Source organism: Cupressus sempervirens, chromosome 5, assembly GCF_028749045.1.
Source record: "Cupressus sempervirens isolate cs-2001-9-10 chromosome 5, ASM2874904v1, whole genome shotgun sequence".
In the NCBI taxonomy this organism is placed as follows: Eukaryota; Viridiplantae; Streptophyta; class Pinopsida; order Cupressales; family Cupressaceae; genus Cupressus; species Cupressus sempervirens.
Window position 1 is genome coordinate 340,558,978 of NC_143122.1, and position 19,375 is coordinate 340,578,352.

Genomic DNA, 19,375 nt, shown 5'->3' on the forward strand with positions numbered 1-19,375 from the left:
TTAGATTTCACACTGAAACCTCTGCGAATGTGCCCTAGGGTGAGACCCGTACGAAGTTTCAGAGTGGCCTATGGTGGCCGTATGGAACCCAAACTGGAAGTGTTGTGGCAAATGGCAACTGTACGATGGAGATAGGTGTTCAGCATACGATGGAAGGAAGGAGTAGACTAGACGTTGTATGGTGTATAAGGTAATGGGAGGAGGGTTGCCATACGGGAGAGAAAGGGTAATCATATGGTGATATAGAATAGGTCGTACGGTGTCTAATACAAGTCATACAGTGGCAATACCAAAGTCCGTACGGAAGCTAGGTTTGGATGTATGTGATTTCCTGTACGTGGAGTGATGATGTCCCCAATGTCGGACGATGGGTAAGATGGAAGTATGAATATCGTACACTATTCTGGAGGGATGCCAATGAGCCGTACGGTGAGGTAATGAATTGGAATGAAGGAGTTAGAAGCCGTATGGTCAGACTATAATGCCTACAGTAATACCAACAAAGAGTAACATACACAATTTGCATACACAAAATTCACGAATTCATCAATAGGAACAAATATGCAATGAAATTCACAACTTGCCAAATACAAAAGCGATGAACGCCAACGGAATAGGGCGAGGGTTGATTTCCACCGAAACCGTGCAAGCCAAATAGGGAAGGTCTTTCACTTCCGAAATGGCGAACAATGCCGAACTCCAGCAGGAATCAGCAGTACAAAGAGATATAATCTAAAAACCATCCTACAACTTTCTACAAGCCGCATTTAAATACCCATTAGAGAAAACTTTCCGAGGGTGTACAAAGTTAGCCGACGGCGACACAAACTACAAAAACTAAATAAAAATGGGTCCGAGATAAAATAAATCAATCGGCCCATTACAAAGATTAAATGAGTACATTTATTTTATGACGGGGACATTACACTTTCACTCTCTCTATTTATAAATCTTAAGCTATTTTGAAAAATTCAACTCACACACAAGTCCCTTCTTGTACCCCCATCCCTATCTTTGAATGGCATGTGACATAGATAAAACTAATCAAACACTTCTTTTCAAGTCCTGTTTATGAACAAATAATATTGTTTATGAATAACTATCTATTTTTTGGGAAGGCACAACATTGAGGTGAGTCTATAATATTTTTTAGTTTATCTTTGGATAGTCATAAGAATGTTACTGGCCAATATCCATGAGGAAAGAGTGCAATGCTTAATGAAGAAACTAATTAAAAATATAAATGTATGACCAATAACCGAAGGGTGCAATTAGAATCCATAGTGAAGGGAGGCAATTATTCTTTATGGCTTCTCAACCCAAGTGTAAGATATAAAAAAAAATTCACATTCAGAAAATTCGGCATTGAATAATTGTTCAATCCATTCTTTATATTCAAACTGATAAAAATCAGATTGCATGTCATGTTCCCTATTTTCCTCCCATAGTATTATATAATAAATATAATAAAAATAAATGAATCAATTTAATAATAAATTACAATATAACATTTTGATCAATAATACAAGATAATATAATATAATTTATCAATCTTAATCAATCTTAAGAAATTATATATATTGATCAATCTTAATTACAATTATACTATAGTTACATAATTATAAAACTAATATTAATAATTACACCCATCGGTTTGTCTCTTGAGATAATAATACAGACCGAGTATGTAAGGAAAATAAAGGAAGATACAAATGGGAGGGAGAGATAGAATCAAGAGAAGACAATAATGTGATAGGTAGACAGATGAAGAGTCCATTTCAATTAAAACAACAAAGTCAATATATAAGTGGGCAATTAAATTCTTGCAGTAATTATACAAGATGGCTCATATATGCGGTGAGATCATATATTCAGAACTGGAAAACAATTTCCAGTCAGCAGACAAATACACCTAGGACAGATCATATGAGAGGGAGATCACAGATGAGAAGGAAATCGCAGAGATCTGAAGAAGATCTCAGAGGCAAAGGAAACATCAAATAAGACTAGAATGCATAGATTAAAAACTTGCACAGAGGCCAGAGCCATCATAGCACACCGTGGGTCAAAGACATATATTGGCCAGGGGAATAAAAAACACTTATTGCCATCAAGAAAATGACTTACCAAAATCAAGCACAAACTACCGTAAGGAGGATAATTGGTGAAAGCATCGACTTGGGGGATAAGGGAGAGACACTCAGACATTTATACCAAACAGTGATTACAGTCAACACAATATAAAGAGAAACAAAGAGCCCAAAATTGTCAGCATCCACCTTACAAATTACATTCCCAGTCAGCAGAGTAGATAAATAAAGGCATCCTAAATATAGGAAGCAACAAAGATTTTGAATAAAATAAAGGATAGAAAGTGATTAAATGTTAGAAGTTGAAAATGTGAAAATAAAACAAAAGATACAAACAAAGAATAAAATATAGAAGGATAGGCTGAGCGATAACACAGAGAGACATAGGTAAAGTGGGCAGTGACAGAAAAATAGCAGTTTGACATGAACTAATAAGGATAAACATCAGCACCATGGCAAAAGAAGGAGTAACTTAGTCTATATCAATATCGATATAGAGGAGGACTAAACAAAAAAATAATAAATAAAATTACCATGCATTGACTGGATGATAATGTAAGGAACATTACTATTGTTTATTTGATGGATGACAATATCAATTAAAGATGAAAGGATATAGAAACTTATATTATTAATTGTTCTAAAGACGAAGGATTGGTCATCAATGATAAGGATATCTTAAGGACAAATTGATATCCTTATAAAGTAGGATTTCAATAAATAGTAATTGTGAATTAACCGTCGATGACAAACAAGAGTTATGCAGATAATTAATAGCAGTGACCCATAAGAAGACTAGTCGGGAGTCATAAAATAACTAAAACAATTACATGTGGAGGAGTGCAATTAGTATATAAGATCAGATATTGATTAAGTGTGAAGGCAGTGATTAGTGAAGTCTAATCATTGTTATGAAAGATGTGATTAGTATAAAGAAAGGAGACATTGATGAATAGACATGAGTCATATCTTTGTAGCATTCATTCCACTTGCAAAGTATAAGAAGGCATTCAATATCAGTCATCCAGAATTATCAAATTAGAATCATTTATATCCATTGGTGAATATTGAATGCACATATATTGAGGAAGACCCATAATAGTCTCATTAATTGCAAGGAAGAGGGATTCAAATAATGGTCTCAATATCTCAAACCAAGCAAGGAATATTACATTGCATATTCATAGAGAACTAGTAAGCCTTAACTCAGAAACAGCAATAGGTGCAAATCGGCCATTATTGAGAGACATTACCATTTTAAAAGGCATACATTTGATAAGCAGTCAAACTGATCAATCGTAGATCATTTGCATATACATTAAGAAAGTGAATCAGAAACAGAAATCAGATCATTACTAGGATTGGGTCCTTTATCTCTGCATGATTAGAAAAATCTACAAACCTTTCATTGTGTAGTAATTCTGCAGATCAGAACTCAGATCATTTCATTCTAAGTCAGAATTAAATCATTTATTCATCAATACAACAATCCTTAGCAACTCCATGCTATGATAAATAGTATATAATTTATTCATAGATTCAAGAAGGATGATTACTAGATAGAAAAAGTATGCTTTTTGCTGACCCCTGTCATTCCAAACAATTACCAGGCTGATAATAGAAAAAATCATTAGAGGGTCTAGAAAGGGACATTACAGGACTCACGAGATACAGCTGGGCTTATTGTGATCCAGATTTCTGAAATTGAGAGGGTTTGTATTGCACACTTTGTCATGAAGGAACAGTCTTTGGGAGTTATTTCTGCCGCACAAGTTTTGCAACTTGGTTGTACATCTTCTAGAGCTGATTCATACATTTATAGCTGGCCATATGTAATGTCCCCAATTTTGTCGGCATCAGAGTTTCAGGGATTAGCCTATTATTGTGATCCTCGTAGGCTAATTATTGTGGATAGAGGGTCTTTTGTGGCAATGGCTTGGATTGGGAGGGTCTTATCTTCTCCAGATTTCAGTAAGCTATAGGTTGGACTTCGTTTGGCTCAAATTGGACTTCGTTTGGGCTTAGTTTTGTGTACTTACTATTTGTGGTAAGTTGGTGTTGATCGAGATGGACCCTTTCTATTTTTGAAAAGTGCATCTGGTCACATGGAGAAATAATAGTTATGACTCCTATTTCAGATGGCATATTTAAATGATGAGTATTTTGGGAGTTATTATATTTTTAGTGGCCAAATTATTATTAAATAATTAAATGGCTATTTATAAAATTATAATTTAACTTTATAATTTCACTTAAGGTGAAGGTTGAGTTATCACTGGAAAGTTGCCAAAAGAGTTAAGTTGAAAAGTTTCAAAAGTTGAGTTCTTTTGGGAAACTTTCACAATTTCAAAAGTTGAGTTGTTTTGAAAACTTTTGTCAACAAAGGCATTATAAATATGAGCTCATTTCATTGAGAAAAGCACGCTTGAAAATATATTTTCCTTTGTTGCCTTTGTGGCTTATCCAGAGTTTTGAATTTTGATGCCCTTGCTGAGGTATAAGGGCTTTGATGCTGAGAAGTGGTTTTTAATTCACAGCTGAGGTGTTGTGAATTATTTTCTGAGAACTGTCTTCAATCACTGTTGAAGTATAGTGATTTAATTAATTTTTGAGGGTTCCTTTGTATCTTCTCTACTGTGACTGAGAAGAAGGTTGTAGCTGGTAAATTTGGTGGTCTATAATTCTGCTTGTACGCCTAATAATACCTAAAGCTGGGTGTGGATTCTCCCTAGAATTTGGGTGTATAGTTGATTTGTATACAACGTTTCAATCATCTAAAGTTTGGTGTTTTACCATCTCTGTTCTAAGGGAAAAATTCATCTACAATAAGGGCTTACAGATTGGCTTCTAATTGGAGAGTAATCGCTGCATCATTGAGCATTTCATTAGTGCAAATCTGGGCGTCATTTCACCAGTATTTGGGTGTATAGCATTGAGGATTCTGATCATTATTCAACCTGCAATTCTAGGCACATATTTGGGGGATTCGTGTCTGCAAATTCTGGGCAGCGTTTCACAATATAGCGGCTTCGATTACAACTGTAGAGCCAGATACATATAGCAAGTCCTGCAAATGTTTATTTCCAGCTCGTGACTAATATTATAGTGCCCACGCTTCATCTGCTGGGCTGGGTGTTTGAAGATTTGATCCTGTATAACATTATCAGCCTGCAGCATTGAAGTTTAGTGCCAATTCCGATTTCCATGAAGTGCATTTAAAGTGCAAAGATACTGTCGGGCAGCTTGTAGCATCGCCATGCTCACAGAATTGTACACCTTTCCAAGTTCCTCTTAACCTAAAAATTAGTTCTGTTGCAACAATAAATTGCAAGTCGGTTCATATATTAGAACTTAGCATATGAGTGCAATTGTTTTTTTTTTAAAAAGATTTGATATTGTCTATTCAGTCAAAATTTAGTATTATTATCTGTAAATTTCAGTATTTTCAATTGTGATAAAATTTGCTTGCCAACTGTTTGACAAAATGTCAAACTTCTGATTAGTTAAGGAAATTGATGTGTTAAGGCTTAATTGTTGAACTATAACTGGCTAGGGGTTTTTACAGTGGTATCAAAGCGGTTTCCTGCTAGCCAGCAGGAATTGGGCTCGATTATTATTTTGGTCGGTGCTTACTTCTGAGATTGTCAAATTAATTTTGTGATTTGTATAGTGACATGGATGGTGACAAGAGATTCATTCCAAGTAGATATTATACTCGCAAAGGATGTACTTTTTTGCCTAGGGATGGAGAATTTGAGATACACGACATTGTAAAACAGTTGGATGTGCTAGTAAATGAATTGAATCAAAATCACAAATAGATGACCAGACTGATTTCAAATCCGAGATTTGAGTAGAGCATGATATCACTTTTTTGAAGGGCAAAAGGTGATGATACAGTTGCGGCTACAGATGTGCAGGACATTTCTTATGAGACACTGCACAAGTTGGCCACAATGGATGTGGATTGTGATGAGAATTCATGTCAGATTGAGTCAAATGATGACGAGTTCCCAGGATCATGCATTTGATGGTGATGTAGCAATAGTGGGAGTAGAAGCATGCGATAATACAGTCCTATCGATAGCTACTTTTGCACCAATTAAGCCATCTATGGAGGAGTTTAGCGATATGCATGCGGTTAATGATGTCTGTTCTATTGATAGTGCACATGTTGATGATTATGAGTTTTCACCATCTACTGATTTGGTTCAGTTTTCTGTTGCGGCAGTTGGTGATGTTCCTACATCCACATATTTTGATGTGGCTACACCTATTGTTGATACAGTTGGCATGAGTGCATATTGTTCACCTATAGCTACATCTTTTTCAGTGATTATTGGTGATGATCAGGATTCTAGTCCAATATTTATTATGTAGGTGGAAACAAGGAAGAAGAAAATGAATAGATCTATGGAGTTGCCTTTTGGTGACATTTTGACTTCTACATCATCAGTACAAGTTTTGGGTACTATGCTGCAAGACGTGGTTGGTTCTGATGATGTTGGTTTGTAGTTGGCTCAATGTCGACAGGGATGTCACATTCTTCTTTGTTTGGGATCCAGGTGGAGGTTGGAATTCATTGTGTTGCTTGAGGACAACAAATCTGGGGAAGGGAGAACTGTAATATCCCCAATTTTGTCGACATCAGAGTTTCAGGGATTAACCTATTATTGTGATCCTTGTAGGATAATTATTGTGGATAGAGGGTATTTTGTGGCAGTGGCTTGGTTTGGGAGGGTTTTATCTTCTCCACATTTCAGTAAGCTATAAGTTGGTCTTTGTTTGGCTCAGATATGACTTCGTTTAGACTTAGTTTTGTGTACTTACTATTTGTGGTAAGTTGGTGTTGATCGAGATGGACCTTTTCTATTTTTGGAATGTGTATTTGGTCACATGGAGAAATAATAGATATGACTCCTATTTCAGATGGCATATTTAAATGATGAGTATTTTGGGAGTTATTATATTTTTAATGGCCAAATTATTATTAAATAATTAAATGGCTATTTATAAAGTTATAATTTAACTTTATAATTTCACTTGAGTTGAAGGTTGAGTTATCATTGGAATGTTGCCAAAAGAGCTAAGTTGGAAAGTTTCAAGAGTCGAGTTCTTTTGAGAAACTTTCACAATTTCAGAAGTTGAGTTGTTTTGGAAACTTTTGTCAACAAAGGCATTATAAATATGAGCTCATTTCATTGAGAAAAGCATGCTTGAAAATATATTTTCCTTTGTTGCCTTTGTGGCTTTTCCGGAGTTCTGAATTTTGATGCCCTCACTGAGGTATAAGGGTTTTGATGCTGAGAAGTGGTTTTTAATTCACAGCTGAGGTATTGTGAATTAGTTTATGAGAATTGTCTTCAATCACTGCTGAAGTATAATGATTTAATTAATTTTTGAGGGTTTCTTTGTATCTTCTTTACTGTGACTGAGAAGAAGGTTGTAGCTGGAAAATTTGGTGATCTAGAAATTATGTTTGTGCACCTAATAATACCTAAAGCTGGGTGTGGATTCTCCCTAGAATTTTGGTGTATAGTTGATCTATATACAACGTTTCAATCATCTGAAGTTTGGTGTTTTACCATCTCTGTTCTAAGGGAAAAATTCATCTACAATAAGGGATTACAGATTGGCTTCTAATTGGAGAGTAATTGATGTATCATTGAGTATTTCATTAGTGCAAAGCTGGGTGTCATTTCACCAGTGTTTGGATGTATAGCATTGAGGATTCTGATCATTACTCAGCCTGCAATTCTGGGCGCATATTTGGGGGATTCGTGTCTGCAAATTCTGGGCAATGTTTCACACTATAGTGCAATTAGAACTGTAGAGCCAGATACATATAGCAAGTCCTGCAAATGTTTATTTCCAGCTTGTTACTAATATTATAGTGCCCGCGCTTCATCTGTTGGGCTGGGTGTTTGAAGATTTGATCCTGTATAACATTATCAGCCTGGAGTATTGAAGTTTAGTACCAATTCCAATTTCCAGTTGGAGCTGAAGTGCATTTAAGGTGTGGAGATACTGTAGGGCAGCTTATAGCATCGCCATGCTCACAGAATTGTACACCTTTCCAGGTTCCTCTTAATCTAAAAATTAGTTATGTTGCAGCAATAAATTGCAAGTTGGTTCATATATCAGAACCTAGCATATCAGTGGCAATTGTTTTTAAAAAAATGGAAAGAGATTCAATATTGTCTATTTTGCCAAAATTCAGTATTATTATCTGTAAATTTCAGTATTTTCAATTGTGATAAAATTTTCTTGCCAACTGTTTGACAAAATGTCAACTTCTGATTAGTTAAGGAAATTGATGTGTTAAGGCTTAATTGTTGAACTATAACCGGCTAGGGGTTTTTACACCATACCATCAAGGACTTCTTGTACCTTGTCTTGGCTCCACGTTAGACTCCTTGGACCTGGTCAATTGAGCTCTTGGTGCAATAAACAGCAGTTTGTAAGTATTTTGGACATTGTTTCTTCAAGCTGTCATATTTAGAGGAGTTCATGGTGGAAAGTTAGCATTTCTGAGTGAGTTATATCTTGGTTATTGCTATTGCAGACCTTTCTGTTATCTGTTAGCAAATGGGTGTGTTGAATTTTGATTGTTATATCATCTTATGATTTAGGTTGTTCTTACATATGAGAAATTTTGTAAAATCAAATCAGAAATAAATTCTGGAGACCTCTTACATTCCTTCATTACTTTTCTAACTCGTTTATTTGGTGCAAAGTACTTTATTACTTGCAATTTATTTGGCATTTCAAAAACATTGCAAAAGCACACAACAAACAAAGAAAAGGCCAAAACAGGGCTGCATATGACATTATCCCACTTACATATGTTCTTAGAGCTTAAGTTATTTTATTGTATGTTTCAAGAAAAGCCAATTTGTTAATGTCTAGCCATCCATAGTACATCTTTTCTTTTCTACAATGCTACACTACTTGAGAGGTTAATGTGCATCTCCTATTTATGCCCCACTGAATAAGATAATGCCAACTGTACAATCTTGGCATTCCTTTAAGACAGTTCTCATCACATATTCATTTATTTAAATGTTAAAAATTATATGGTATCCTCCCTTATCCATTTGTCATCTTTTGCAAACTAGAAGTACACTCTATCTACTTCTGAATTTCATCAATTTTTGTATCCTTTTTTCCCTTTAAAGATCTCATTTTCCTGTAGAGGAGATAAAGAATTAATTCTACAACTTTCTTATGATAAGATTTTGGTAAGCCATTGTGAAAAATGAAGGATATAATAGTATTAGGAAGACTATCAGTCAATATCAAATGAACTATTGGCAAACAACCAAGGGAGAAATTAAAGGGTCCAAGGATCTTATGGAAAGAAATTGAATAAAAGATCAATGATAAAATTAATCAACTTGTTTCATTATCAGTGAGCAGCTTTTAGACAGCCTTACAACATTATCCTTTAGTATGGTTAGAAGTATCAGTACTATACATTCTTCTTTTATTTGACAGAAATTTATATTTTGAAAAAACTAGTTTCGAATAAAGAATAAGAGAAAAAGGAATTGATCAGTCTGCAACTTGGTATGGTTCTGATGAGGTCTATCAACTCACCTTCCTCAGAGCGCACGTAGATTTTCTTAGTGATCCTTGGTGGCCTTTGCATGTCATTGTGAGGGTCTGCATGTGTGTCGTTCTCTTCTTGTTTATGGTTTAATATTTTTTCCCCAGACTACTTTGTTTTATATCTTTGTGGTAGTCATCTGTGCCATTTTGTTTAGGGCAGCCTTCCCCTTAATCTAGCTCACGTGTGTGAGCCAAGGTTGATGGAGAGTAATCAAGATGATTCTAACAATATACAGTGTGCGAATGAAGTGTCAATTAATGATAATATACAGCGTGAGAAAGAAGTGTCGAATAATGATAAGGTTGATCGGGTTCGTGGAGCATCTGGTAATGCTGGCAAGACAAGCCCATAAATTATTAGCAAGAAACCCTTCTATAAAGTAGTGGTTGCTAAAGATTCTTTACTGGTATGTTTGGCTAGAGCTAGTTTCAATGAAAATTTTGAAAGGAGATTGTTTGCACGTAACCCAAGAGGAATGAGAGGATCCACAGCCGATGGAGATAGACAAGGAAATGGAGATGTCGAACCTGGAGGAAGTGATGATAGGGCTTCTTCTATAGGTTTGAAAACTCTTTCCCTATCTCCCAATGAAGACATGATTAAAGTAGTAAGGGCATAGCAAAACCGTTTGAAAAACACTGCAATTTTTTTCGTTTGCCTTGATCATAAATCTTTGCCTTCTTGTAGATTTTTTGATGAATGGATACATTCTATTTGAGGGAAGAAATTTGGAATTCATTTTAGATTCTGTCATATGATTCAAAAAGGCTTGTCTGTTATATTTTTGAAATGCCATAGCATGCAAGAAAGAGTCCTTAAAAAGGGTTTCTAGAATGTCGGTCAATCTTTATTCAATGCTTTTGCATGAACGCCAAATGGGATTTTTGACAAAGTTGTTGAAAGATCTACTCCAAATTGGGTTGATATTAAAAATTTCCAAGCAGAATTTTGGCCCTTTATAGCTCACATTTTGAGCCCACTTGGTTTTGTGTTACGAATCGAGGAATCTAGAGTAAATTTACCACATTTAAATGCAAGGGTCCTCATTTCCTTGTTACCTGAAATCAATCTTCCAATATTCATCTCCCTTCATTTGGAAGGAGAAATTTTCGTCTAGGGGATTGCGTTATTAGGTAAGCATGCTTTACTTGTAAGCATAATAGACATGTTGAAAAAGATTGCTAGATGATTAAAGCTCAATATGAGAAGGTTAAAGTGAATGTAGAACTGGCCAAGGATGGCATCCAAAAATTTATACCCCAGGAGGGTGCCCTGATTGCTTGAATAGAAAACCTATTAATGTGGCTAAGGAAGTTTCTAGTTCGGTACAGTCAGTGCCAGTGTGGGATTCTGCTGAAAGAGAAACTATTTATAAGTGTAAGTTTATCACTCTCTCTAATCCTTTGTATGATAGAGATTTTTTGGTGAAACTTGCTGATCAAAGAAGCCCTAATTATTTTGAGCCTTGTCCCCCGAACCTTGCTAATGACAAACAAACAGATCAAAATCACTAACAAAAGCATTGTTCACACTAGATTGAATGTTCAGCAACTGGTTATTAAGTCAGTCTCTGAGAGAGCTAATAAGATCAAAAGTGTTATTGTGGCCCCAAACGAGATTAACATTCGCTTATTTGAGACTCAAAAGGACATGAACATGGACTCTTGAGAGAAATTTACAATAGTAGTAGGGAAAAAAAAGGAAAGCTTATGAGAGAAATTCCCTCTCAAATAATGATAGAAATAAGAATGATATCCCCAATTGTTTTGATAGACTGTATTAAAATCACCTGCTCCTCCAAATAAACCATATCTATGATGCTGCACGTTCACATTTGGAATGTGAGAGGGCTTGACATGACATCTAGGAAGTATTTTGTCAGAAGGTGAAAGAAAAAATTATTTTCTGTTTGCAAGAAATAAGAGTGGCTGGATTTCAAGCCTCTTCTATGCTCAGATTCCTTTGGGACAAAACCATAGGCTTTCACTCTAATCATGAGTGGGGGAAAGGTGGTATTTCCATCCTTATAGGCCCTAATTGGGCTGATAATATTTTGGAACATGGATGCTCCCTGTGTCAAAGAGCCCTGTGGGTGATCCTCAAATATAAGGATGTTTTGGTTGGGATTTGCAACATCTATGCTCCAATGATTATAGAAAGAGAGCCAAGCTTTGGGAGCGGTGTTCCTTGCGACTTCCTAAAGCATCTAGATCTTTGTTGGAGACTTTAACATAGTGGAATATGGAGCAGATAAGCAGGGAGCGATAAAACACTCCTGGAAAGGTAATGAGAAATACTTCTGGCTTAAGTTCAAAAGGTGTTATAAACGTCTTGACCCTCCTGAAAAAAAAAGAAAATATTTGCAGGATATATGGTATACATGGTGTAATAACCAAGGGAGTAAGAACAGAGTTTTCTGCAAATTAGACAGGCTTTATGGAGATTCTTCATTCTTCTCTTTTCATTCTAGGGGAGGGAACTTTCTAGTAGAAGTATGCCTTTCCTCTATCTGATCATTCTCCTATCTGCAATTGATTTATTTTGACCATGATGGTATTGATAATAACAGACAATCCAAAAGAAAAGTCTTTAAATTGAACTCCTCTCTTAAAGGACTCTGATACTAAGGATGCAAATAGAATGGTGAAATACCTGTTCAAGATGTGTGTTCAGTCTAGGAGACCAGGTGAAAAACAAGATTATTTAGTTGATGCTTGGAGGAAAGTTTATCAAATTGCTGGAAAAAAGCTTACAGATAAAATAAATAATGTTGAAAATGAACTACAAGTTAAGCTCAATGAGACTGAACTAAAGCTACAAGCTAAAGGGGAAGGTTCTGTATTAGAACAACTGATTTGTTTCTGGAGATTTCTTAATCTAATTTTACTAAGGTCCTTGACAAATTCAACTTTTTTTGCATAGCTTCTGGAGCTAAAATTACCCCTAATAAGTCTTCAGTTCTTGATTGGTCAGATATGCCCCCCATGTGGCTAACCAATTTGGGGTGGAATTGGGCTGGCCAGAAAACAATTGTGACATATCTTGGTATCCCTTTTGCTATAGAGCTATCTATTGCTGACATGTGGGAATGGATTTTTAGTAAGATTAACAAGAAGCATATAAAATGGCAAACTCATTCCCTTTCTCTTGTTGGGAGAGTTCAGGTTGTACAGAAAGTGCTTACCTCTCATCATCTCTATTTTGCTTCCACGTGGTTGTTTGTTAAATATCAAACTAATATGCTTGAAAAGATTCTAAGAGATTTTTTGTGGTCAAATGGGATAGGCTCGAAGAGAAGGCATTGTGTAAAGTGGGAGTGGTGTTGTTTACCTAGGAGACTTTGTGGTCTAGGCTTAAAAGATATTACAGCACATGGGAAAGATATTACAGCACATGGGATAGCTCTTGATTCTAAATGGATCTACAAAGCTCTTTGGAGTAACGAACCTTGGAAGGTCCTCATGAGGAACAATATTAAAAGATCTGTAATTAGAAAAGGTAAACAATGGAAAGACATCCTACTCTGGGACATCATAATGGGGGACTTTAAATTGGAATTCTTCGGGTCTAAAGTATTCAGTTCCTTTTGGAATGCATGGTCCCAAGTGAGGGAATTTATCTCCATCAGGGGTGTTGGTAGTGGCCCTCCAACCTATGCTGTTGTCAATAGGTCAATCTGGTGGGGACAATCAAAAAGGTATCTCTGTCATTAGTGATCTTTTGGTCAATAATAAGGTAGGGTCGTGGATGATATTTGTATTAAATATGGCATCCCCACTTCTTAAAAGAAAACATATACTCTATTATCCAAAGTGATTAACACTGAGAGGATGGGTAAGATCATGGACATGATGCATATGGCAGATTTACAAAATGGACTGATGGCACTCTTCTTTAAGATGCCTCTCCTAAGAAGATCTATAGCTTGCTCAAGAATGATCACTTTGTTCTCACACGTGTCTCTGCTAGCGGTTAGACTGTCCCTTTTGAAATTGCCAATTCTTTTTTGAGTATTTTTGTAAAGGCCCTTGTGAACCCGAGAAGATTTATTTAGATGGTTATTATTGATTAAAAAGCTTGCAGTAGGTCATGTTCTGCCTTCTATCAATGTTGAACCTAGCATTGTGGTTTGTGTAATAAACCTGAGAATTTTGAGCATCTATTTTTTTATTATATTTATGCAAAAAAAGTCTGGTCTATTTTCTTTGGTCTCCCTATTGTGTGAACAAGAAGCTTGGTCTGTCCTAGAGTGAAGTCTTAGCTGATTATCTTGATTTTTTTTATTTAAATCTGAACAAATTTTGGTTTGTGCCAACTGCTGAATTCTTATGGCTTCTTTGGAAAGACAGGAATAAAGAGATCTTTCAAAGGGATAGAAGAGGACCTACTGATTTTAACCTTAAAATCATCCATTTCTGTATAATATCACAGGTTTCTATATGCTTGGATATTTCAAAAAGGAGGTTGATGAAGCTCATGTATGAGGATTCATTGCTTCTTCATAAAGATGAAGTGAAAGCAGCACAATACATTGACACATACCAATGTTTTCTCACTCAGAATGAGATTGATGATCTCAACAAGCTCATGGAAGACTGCCATATGGATATAGTGGACACTACAGGGGATCCCGTGCAATCTTTGACTGGTAATCTGGATGGCTGGTACAGTTCAGGCAAATTGGCTCATAATGATACTACAGCAAGCTCCTCAGCACCGACTTACCAGCAAGGGGGTTGGAACCATGGATTTTAAAACAATCAGTCTGATCAAGAAGCTTTATATATTTTTGAATTGACAAGATATATTGTAATGATACTCATGTTAGATATAGCAGCCAGTAGATAGTACTAAGCCCATATACATAATCAGGTCACCTCCCCCAATTTTGTAACTGTTAATATCAATGGGGGTTGGTTAGTGTTTTCATTTCAGTCTTCTGAATTTCTTGAACATTTTCTGGATGTTGTCTCAACTATTTTAATAGGGAAAAAAAACTAGTTTCATTTTGATTGATAGGCAGCAAAAATAAGCCATCAAACTTTTATTTTTTGTTGAAGGATATACTCATTAATTACATCTATACTGTCTTTCGAATGATTAGTCAATATGGATACATGTTTCCCTTAGCACTTTGTATTATACTCTACCTAATTTAGTTGAATCAATGAGATAAGATTGCAACTATGCATCATTAATATAGATATAACACAGTGGTGGAATGTGAGGATCAGAAGACAGAAAATGACAATGGGAAGAATGGAAAACAGTGACATGCAAATGACATGGAGGATGGGGAGAGTGGAAAACAAAGGCACAGTCCATATCAGTTTAATTCATAAAGTGCACAAAGACGTAGAGAAAGTTTACGACTTTTGGCTTAGGTTTTGACCATCTTGGGCTAGCAGCAAATGCTTAGCAAAAGGATAGAAAACCTCTTAGGCTTTTGCTCTCCCAGCATCAAAGAGCCTGTACCAACAATGTCTTCTCCCCACTTGACTTTTCTATACTTCACATCTTCCAAGAATAAGGAAAGCCTGTAATGAGAATATAGTGTTTTCACAAAGATGTAGAGAAAGTTTACGACTTTTGGCTTAGGTTTTGACCATCTTGGGCTAGCAGCAAATGCTTAGCAAAAGGATAGAAAACCTTTTAGGCTTTTGATCTCCCAGCATCAAAGAGCCTGTACCAACAATGTCTTCTCCCAACTTGACTTTTCTTTACTTCACATCTTCCAAGAATAAGGAAAGCCCGTAGTAAGAATATAGTGTTTTCCACAAGAAATATATAAAATTGGTGAACACTAACTCTCCCAAAATGACCTCACAACTTTTGTCTGAAGATATCACATAAGTACATTATTCCAATTCAAATTTTATTTCCTACCCGCAGTCAAAAAAATCACATTCTCCTTGGGTGAATGTAGTGGCTTTTGCGGATGAACCCATTGATTTCCTCATCTTTAATTCCTATGTTCAGGCAGCTTCATCCAACACTAGGAGTTGTTCCCTTATAGTCAATTTCTTGAGGAAATACCTGCCTTTTGATACATTTGTGGTATGCACAAACTCAACTTCAAGCAACTTGGCCTTTTTGTTACAGAAGTTTTGGATTATGTTTTCTTTCTTCTTTTCCTTAAATCAGAAGATAATTGCAACTTTGTGAAGCAGAAAGACCCTTGGTTCTATGGTTATTCAAGCCTTTTCTTAATCCCTTGGTCCCCCTTTTTATCCTACAGCTGCGAAAATTACTTCTTTTCCTATCTGGATCAGATTATATAATCTGCATCTAGTCATGCAAGATTCAAGTCTCATCCAAAACATGGTTGATCTAGTGGCATCCTTTGTTATTTGGGATTTTGATTTGGTGGAATCTTCATGCAAATACAAAAGATTTTGTGTTGTGGATGGAATTTTGAAGTCTGCACCTCATCCTGTAATGTTGAATTCATCTAGCATAATCAAGGCGAGTTCATGGAATATCTAATGGAGACAAGGCCCAAATCTGCAATTTCAATAGAAGCCACAAGCACTATAGAGACTTGCTAAGTGGAAGGGTAATTGTTTAGACAAGAGGGTGTTTTTCCTTTCATGGAGAATATTGAGACACAGGAAATGCTCCATTGTCCAAAGTTCAAACCACAAGTTGCATCCAAAAATCAAATACTAGCACTCTAGGAAGGAAAAAAGATGGAAGGCTGAAGCAGCATATTTAATGATTGAAGGTAGGGATATTGTTGATGATGGAGCTCAATGGACCACAGAGGTCCTTCTTAGGAGCAAGAGAAAGGGCTTAGCCAAATGGAATCGATGGCCTTCTCTAGTTTATTTGGGCCCTGGGGTTATCAGTTTTGTATAATTTCTAGTTCTTTTCTGTTCTCATTACCCAAAGTCTATTCTCTGTTATCCTAGCTTTCTTTCAGATTCTTTGTGCCTATCCTTTTTTTCCAAGTCCGTCCATTTTTATTGTGCTTCCCACTCATTGATCTAAGGCTATGTTATTTAATTGCATTTTTTTTTTATATCAAGAGAGGACCCTGATCCAACAACTAACCAATAAAAAAAACCCACGCAAAAAAGTTATGGTGAAAAAAAAGATCTCATTAACATTTTTCCTTGACAAAGGTTGCACATCTTTTGATTTCTTAGCTATAAAATATATCTTAGGTTTAGACAAACAACCCAGCACTATAATTCATTATTATGCGTACAAAGTGTGTCACTTTGGTACTCCACTTTTGAAAAAATCCAATATCTACTGATTACTTTATGAAAAGGTCTTATTTTTATCTTTTCGGTATGAGAAGGCAACACAATGGTGGATATATATATGATAAGGAATGAATCCAAAATTGATCTCGTTGCCTTAACTCTTTCTTGTTATATAGTAAGAAGAAGACTTACCTCAATTGCATTGTCTGATGTTACATTTAGTAAGACACCTTGGTTCTCAAAAAACTGCAAAAAAGAAAAATAAATTCTCTTAAAGTAAAATCTCCAATTAAGCACAACCACAAGAAAAAAAGCAACACTCAAATCAATTTAGAAACGTAAAAATATTCAGAAAGAGAACTTGAAACGTTGGAGGTCAACATGAATATAGTAATGGAAGCATGTAAGTAAAATTCATAATAAAATAGTTGAACACTAAAGTCAAACAGTACTAGAGGATTCAATTTATCATTCAGGGATACAGTTATTTGTAATATATCAACATTACTAATGAAACAAATTGAATTGTGTTTATAATAATCATCTCCTCGAGAAATTTTATTTTCTAGGAGACAGAGGAAAGTATTCCCTTTAAACTCTTTAATAATTTTGTACTTACTACAATATTTTAAAAAATTGTACTACATAACCACGCTACTAAAGTCTTATAAAACGCATGTCTGAAAAGGATGCCAAGTACACCCTTATATCATTATATTCTAAATAGAAGTTTTGAAGTGTTTCTTATCTTGAATGGATCTTTTTCTTGGTTTTCACACTGTACTAGGGTAAGACAGTCTTGCCTCAAACGAGTCTATCAAGAAAATGCTAGTTAGATTACAATATCTGGCATATTGTTGAATGGACTTGATGGGCCATATAAAATTGAATAACTAGAAGCTGAGAGACATCAAATTCAAAAGTTTTGAAGTGTTCCTTATCTTGAATGGATCTTTTTCTTGGTTTTCACACCATACTAGGGTAAGACAGTCTCGCCTCAAACGAGTCTATCAAGAAAATGCTAGTTAGATTACAATATTTGGCATGCTATTGAATGGACTTGATGGCCCATATAAAATTGAATAACTAGAAGCTGAGAGACATCAAATTCAAAAGAGATGTCAAGATGGTCTAATGGAACACCCATAAGATGAATAAAGAGAGCAATGTCATCAAAGGAATTAATGAGTTTTGTGTTCATAACTTACTCATGCCTGTAATGTCCCCGAAATATTTTAAAGTGACTTAATGTATGAATTAATTAAGTTGTCCTAAAATTAATTATGTATGATAAGGATGACTTTAATTAATTAATATAATTATAAAATAGAGTGAAAAATAATAAAATAATATGAAGTCACTTAATTAACCAAAAGTATAGTTGACCTATTATAATCTTTTGGATATTTCTTAGAACACTTTATAAGGAGATTCATTGGGCATTGTAAATCATCACAAATGTTTGTAGTTGAAGGCAGTGCGCAGTTTTCAAGTCGTCTCTGGACAACAATTACAAAATATCCGAGACAGATTAACAAAATAGAATACATTATCTGTGACTAACTATAAAAAGATAGATCTTTTTCTGTCACACCACTTTCACATTCGTCTCGTGCCTGCACCAAACTGGTCTCCAAAACATATTGCATCTGTAGCCTCTGCTAACACAATACTGTCTCCTTAGCCAAGCTGACCTTTATAGCCACCCGTGCCGCCTTCTTTGCTTCCAACACCTGGGTACACTAACCCAAGTGTCGCTCTATTGCCTTCAACTAGATGATCAGCTCCTCCTAAGCTCTCTATGCATCCACCAAGACAGCCTCACGTCCAACACTTACTCCGAGTGCCTCAAAGCATAGCATCCCTCTCGAAAGGCTTGCTCTAGTGCTCTCTCCACCTCTGGCACATAGACACTCTATGCTTGCAATAACTCCGGGTCTCATCAACTAGTCACAGCTCCCAAGACTGATAACTGAACTAACTGGGGGTCTAGGGGGAAACACCCTCAAACCCACACAAAAGTCAATGGAACACACCATTTTTCTGATTTTCTTCTGACCCCATACTCTTTCTGCCAACCGCTTATGTTTTACTACCTTTTTATGTCTTTCTCTTCCTTTCGGTATCATAAGTTATTCATTGTGAACTGTTTTGATTTGTCATTTTTTTTTTAGAACCTCCTATCACCCTTCTTTTGTGTCCCTTGTGTCTGTACGGTATCCACTTTGCTATTTGTTGTAGGGTCGTACTCCATACGGTGCACTTCCCCTTGAGTTTTGTCACCCTGTACGGATGTGTTGCCTCCTTCAGCTTAGCCATACAAATCTTCCTATCCCCTTATATCAAAAGGTCATACGGTGATGTCTCTACCTCTTGTATGCCTCCTCTTAACTGTACGGCGCTTTTCTATATCTTCTACTCTCTGTCTGTCGTACTTTCCCTAGGCCGTATGATCACCTCAA

The 19,375-nt window shown here is 35.8% G+C and overlaps 1 protein-coding gene across 2 annotated transcripts in view; it reads right to left on the reverse strand.

Annotated features, from left to right (window-relative positions):
- Nucleotides 1-19,375, reverse strand: part of DAW1 (Transducin/WD40 repeat-like superfamily protein) — a 308,544-nt gene that overhangs the window by 196,912 nt on the left and 92,257 nt on the right. The window contains exon 4 of one of the 2 annotated variants that reach the window (XM_089830229.1): nucleotides 17,106-17,159. The exons of the other annotated variant lie outside the window; for it this stretch is intronic. Within the exon in view, the coding sequence (XP_089686355.1) occupies nucleotides 17,106-17,159 (54 nt within the window). The remainder of the gene's footprint in view (nucleotides 1-17,105; nucleotides 17,160-19,375) is intronic. 2 annotated transcript variants of the gene reach the window in all.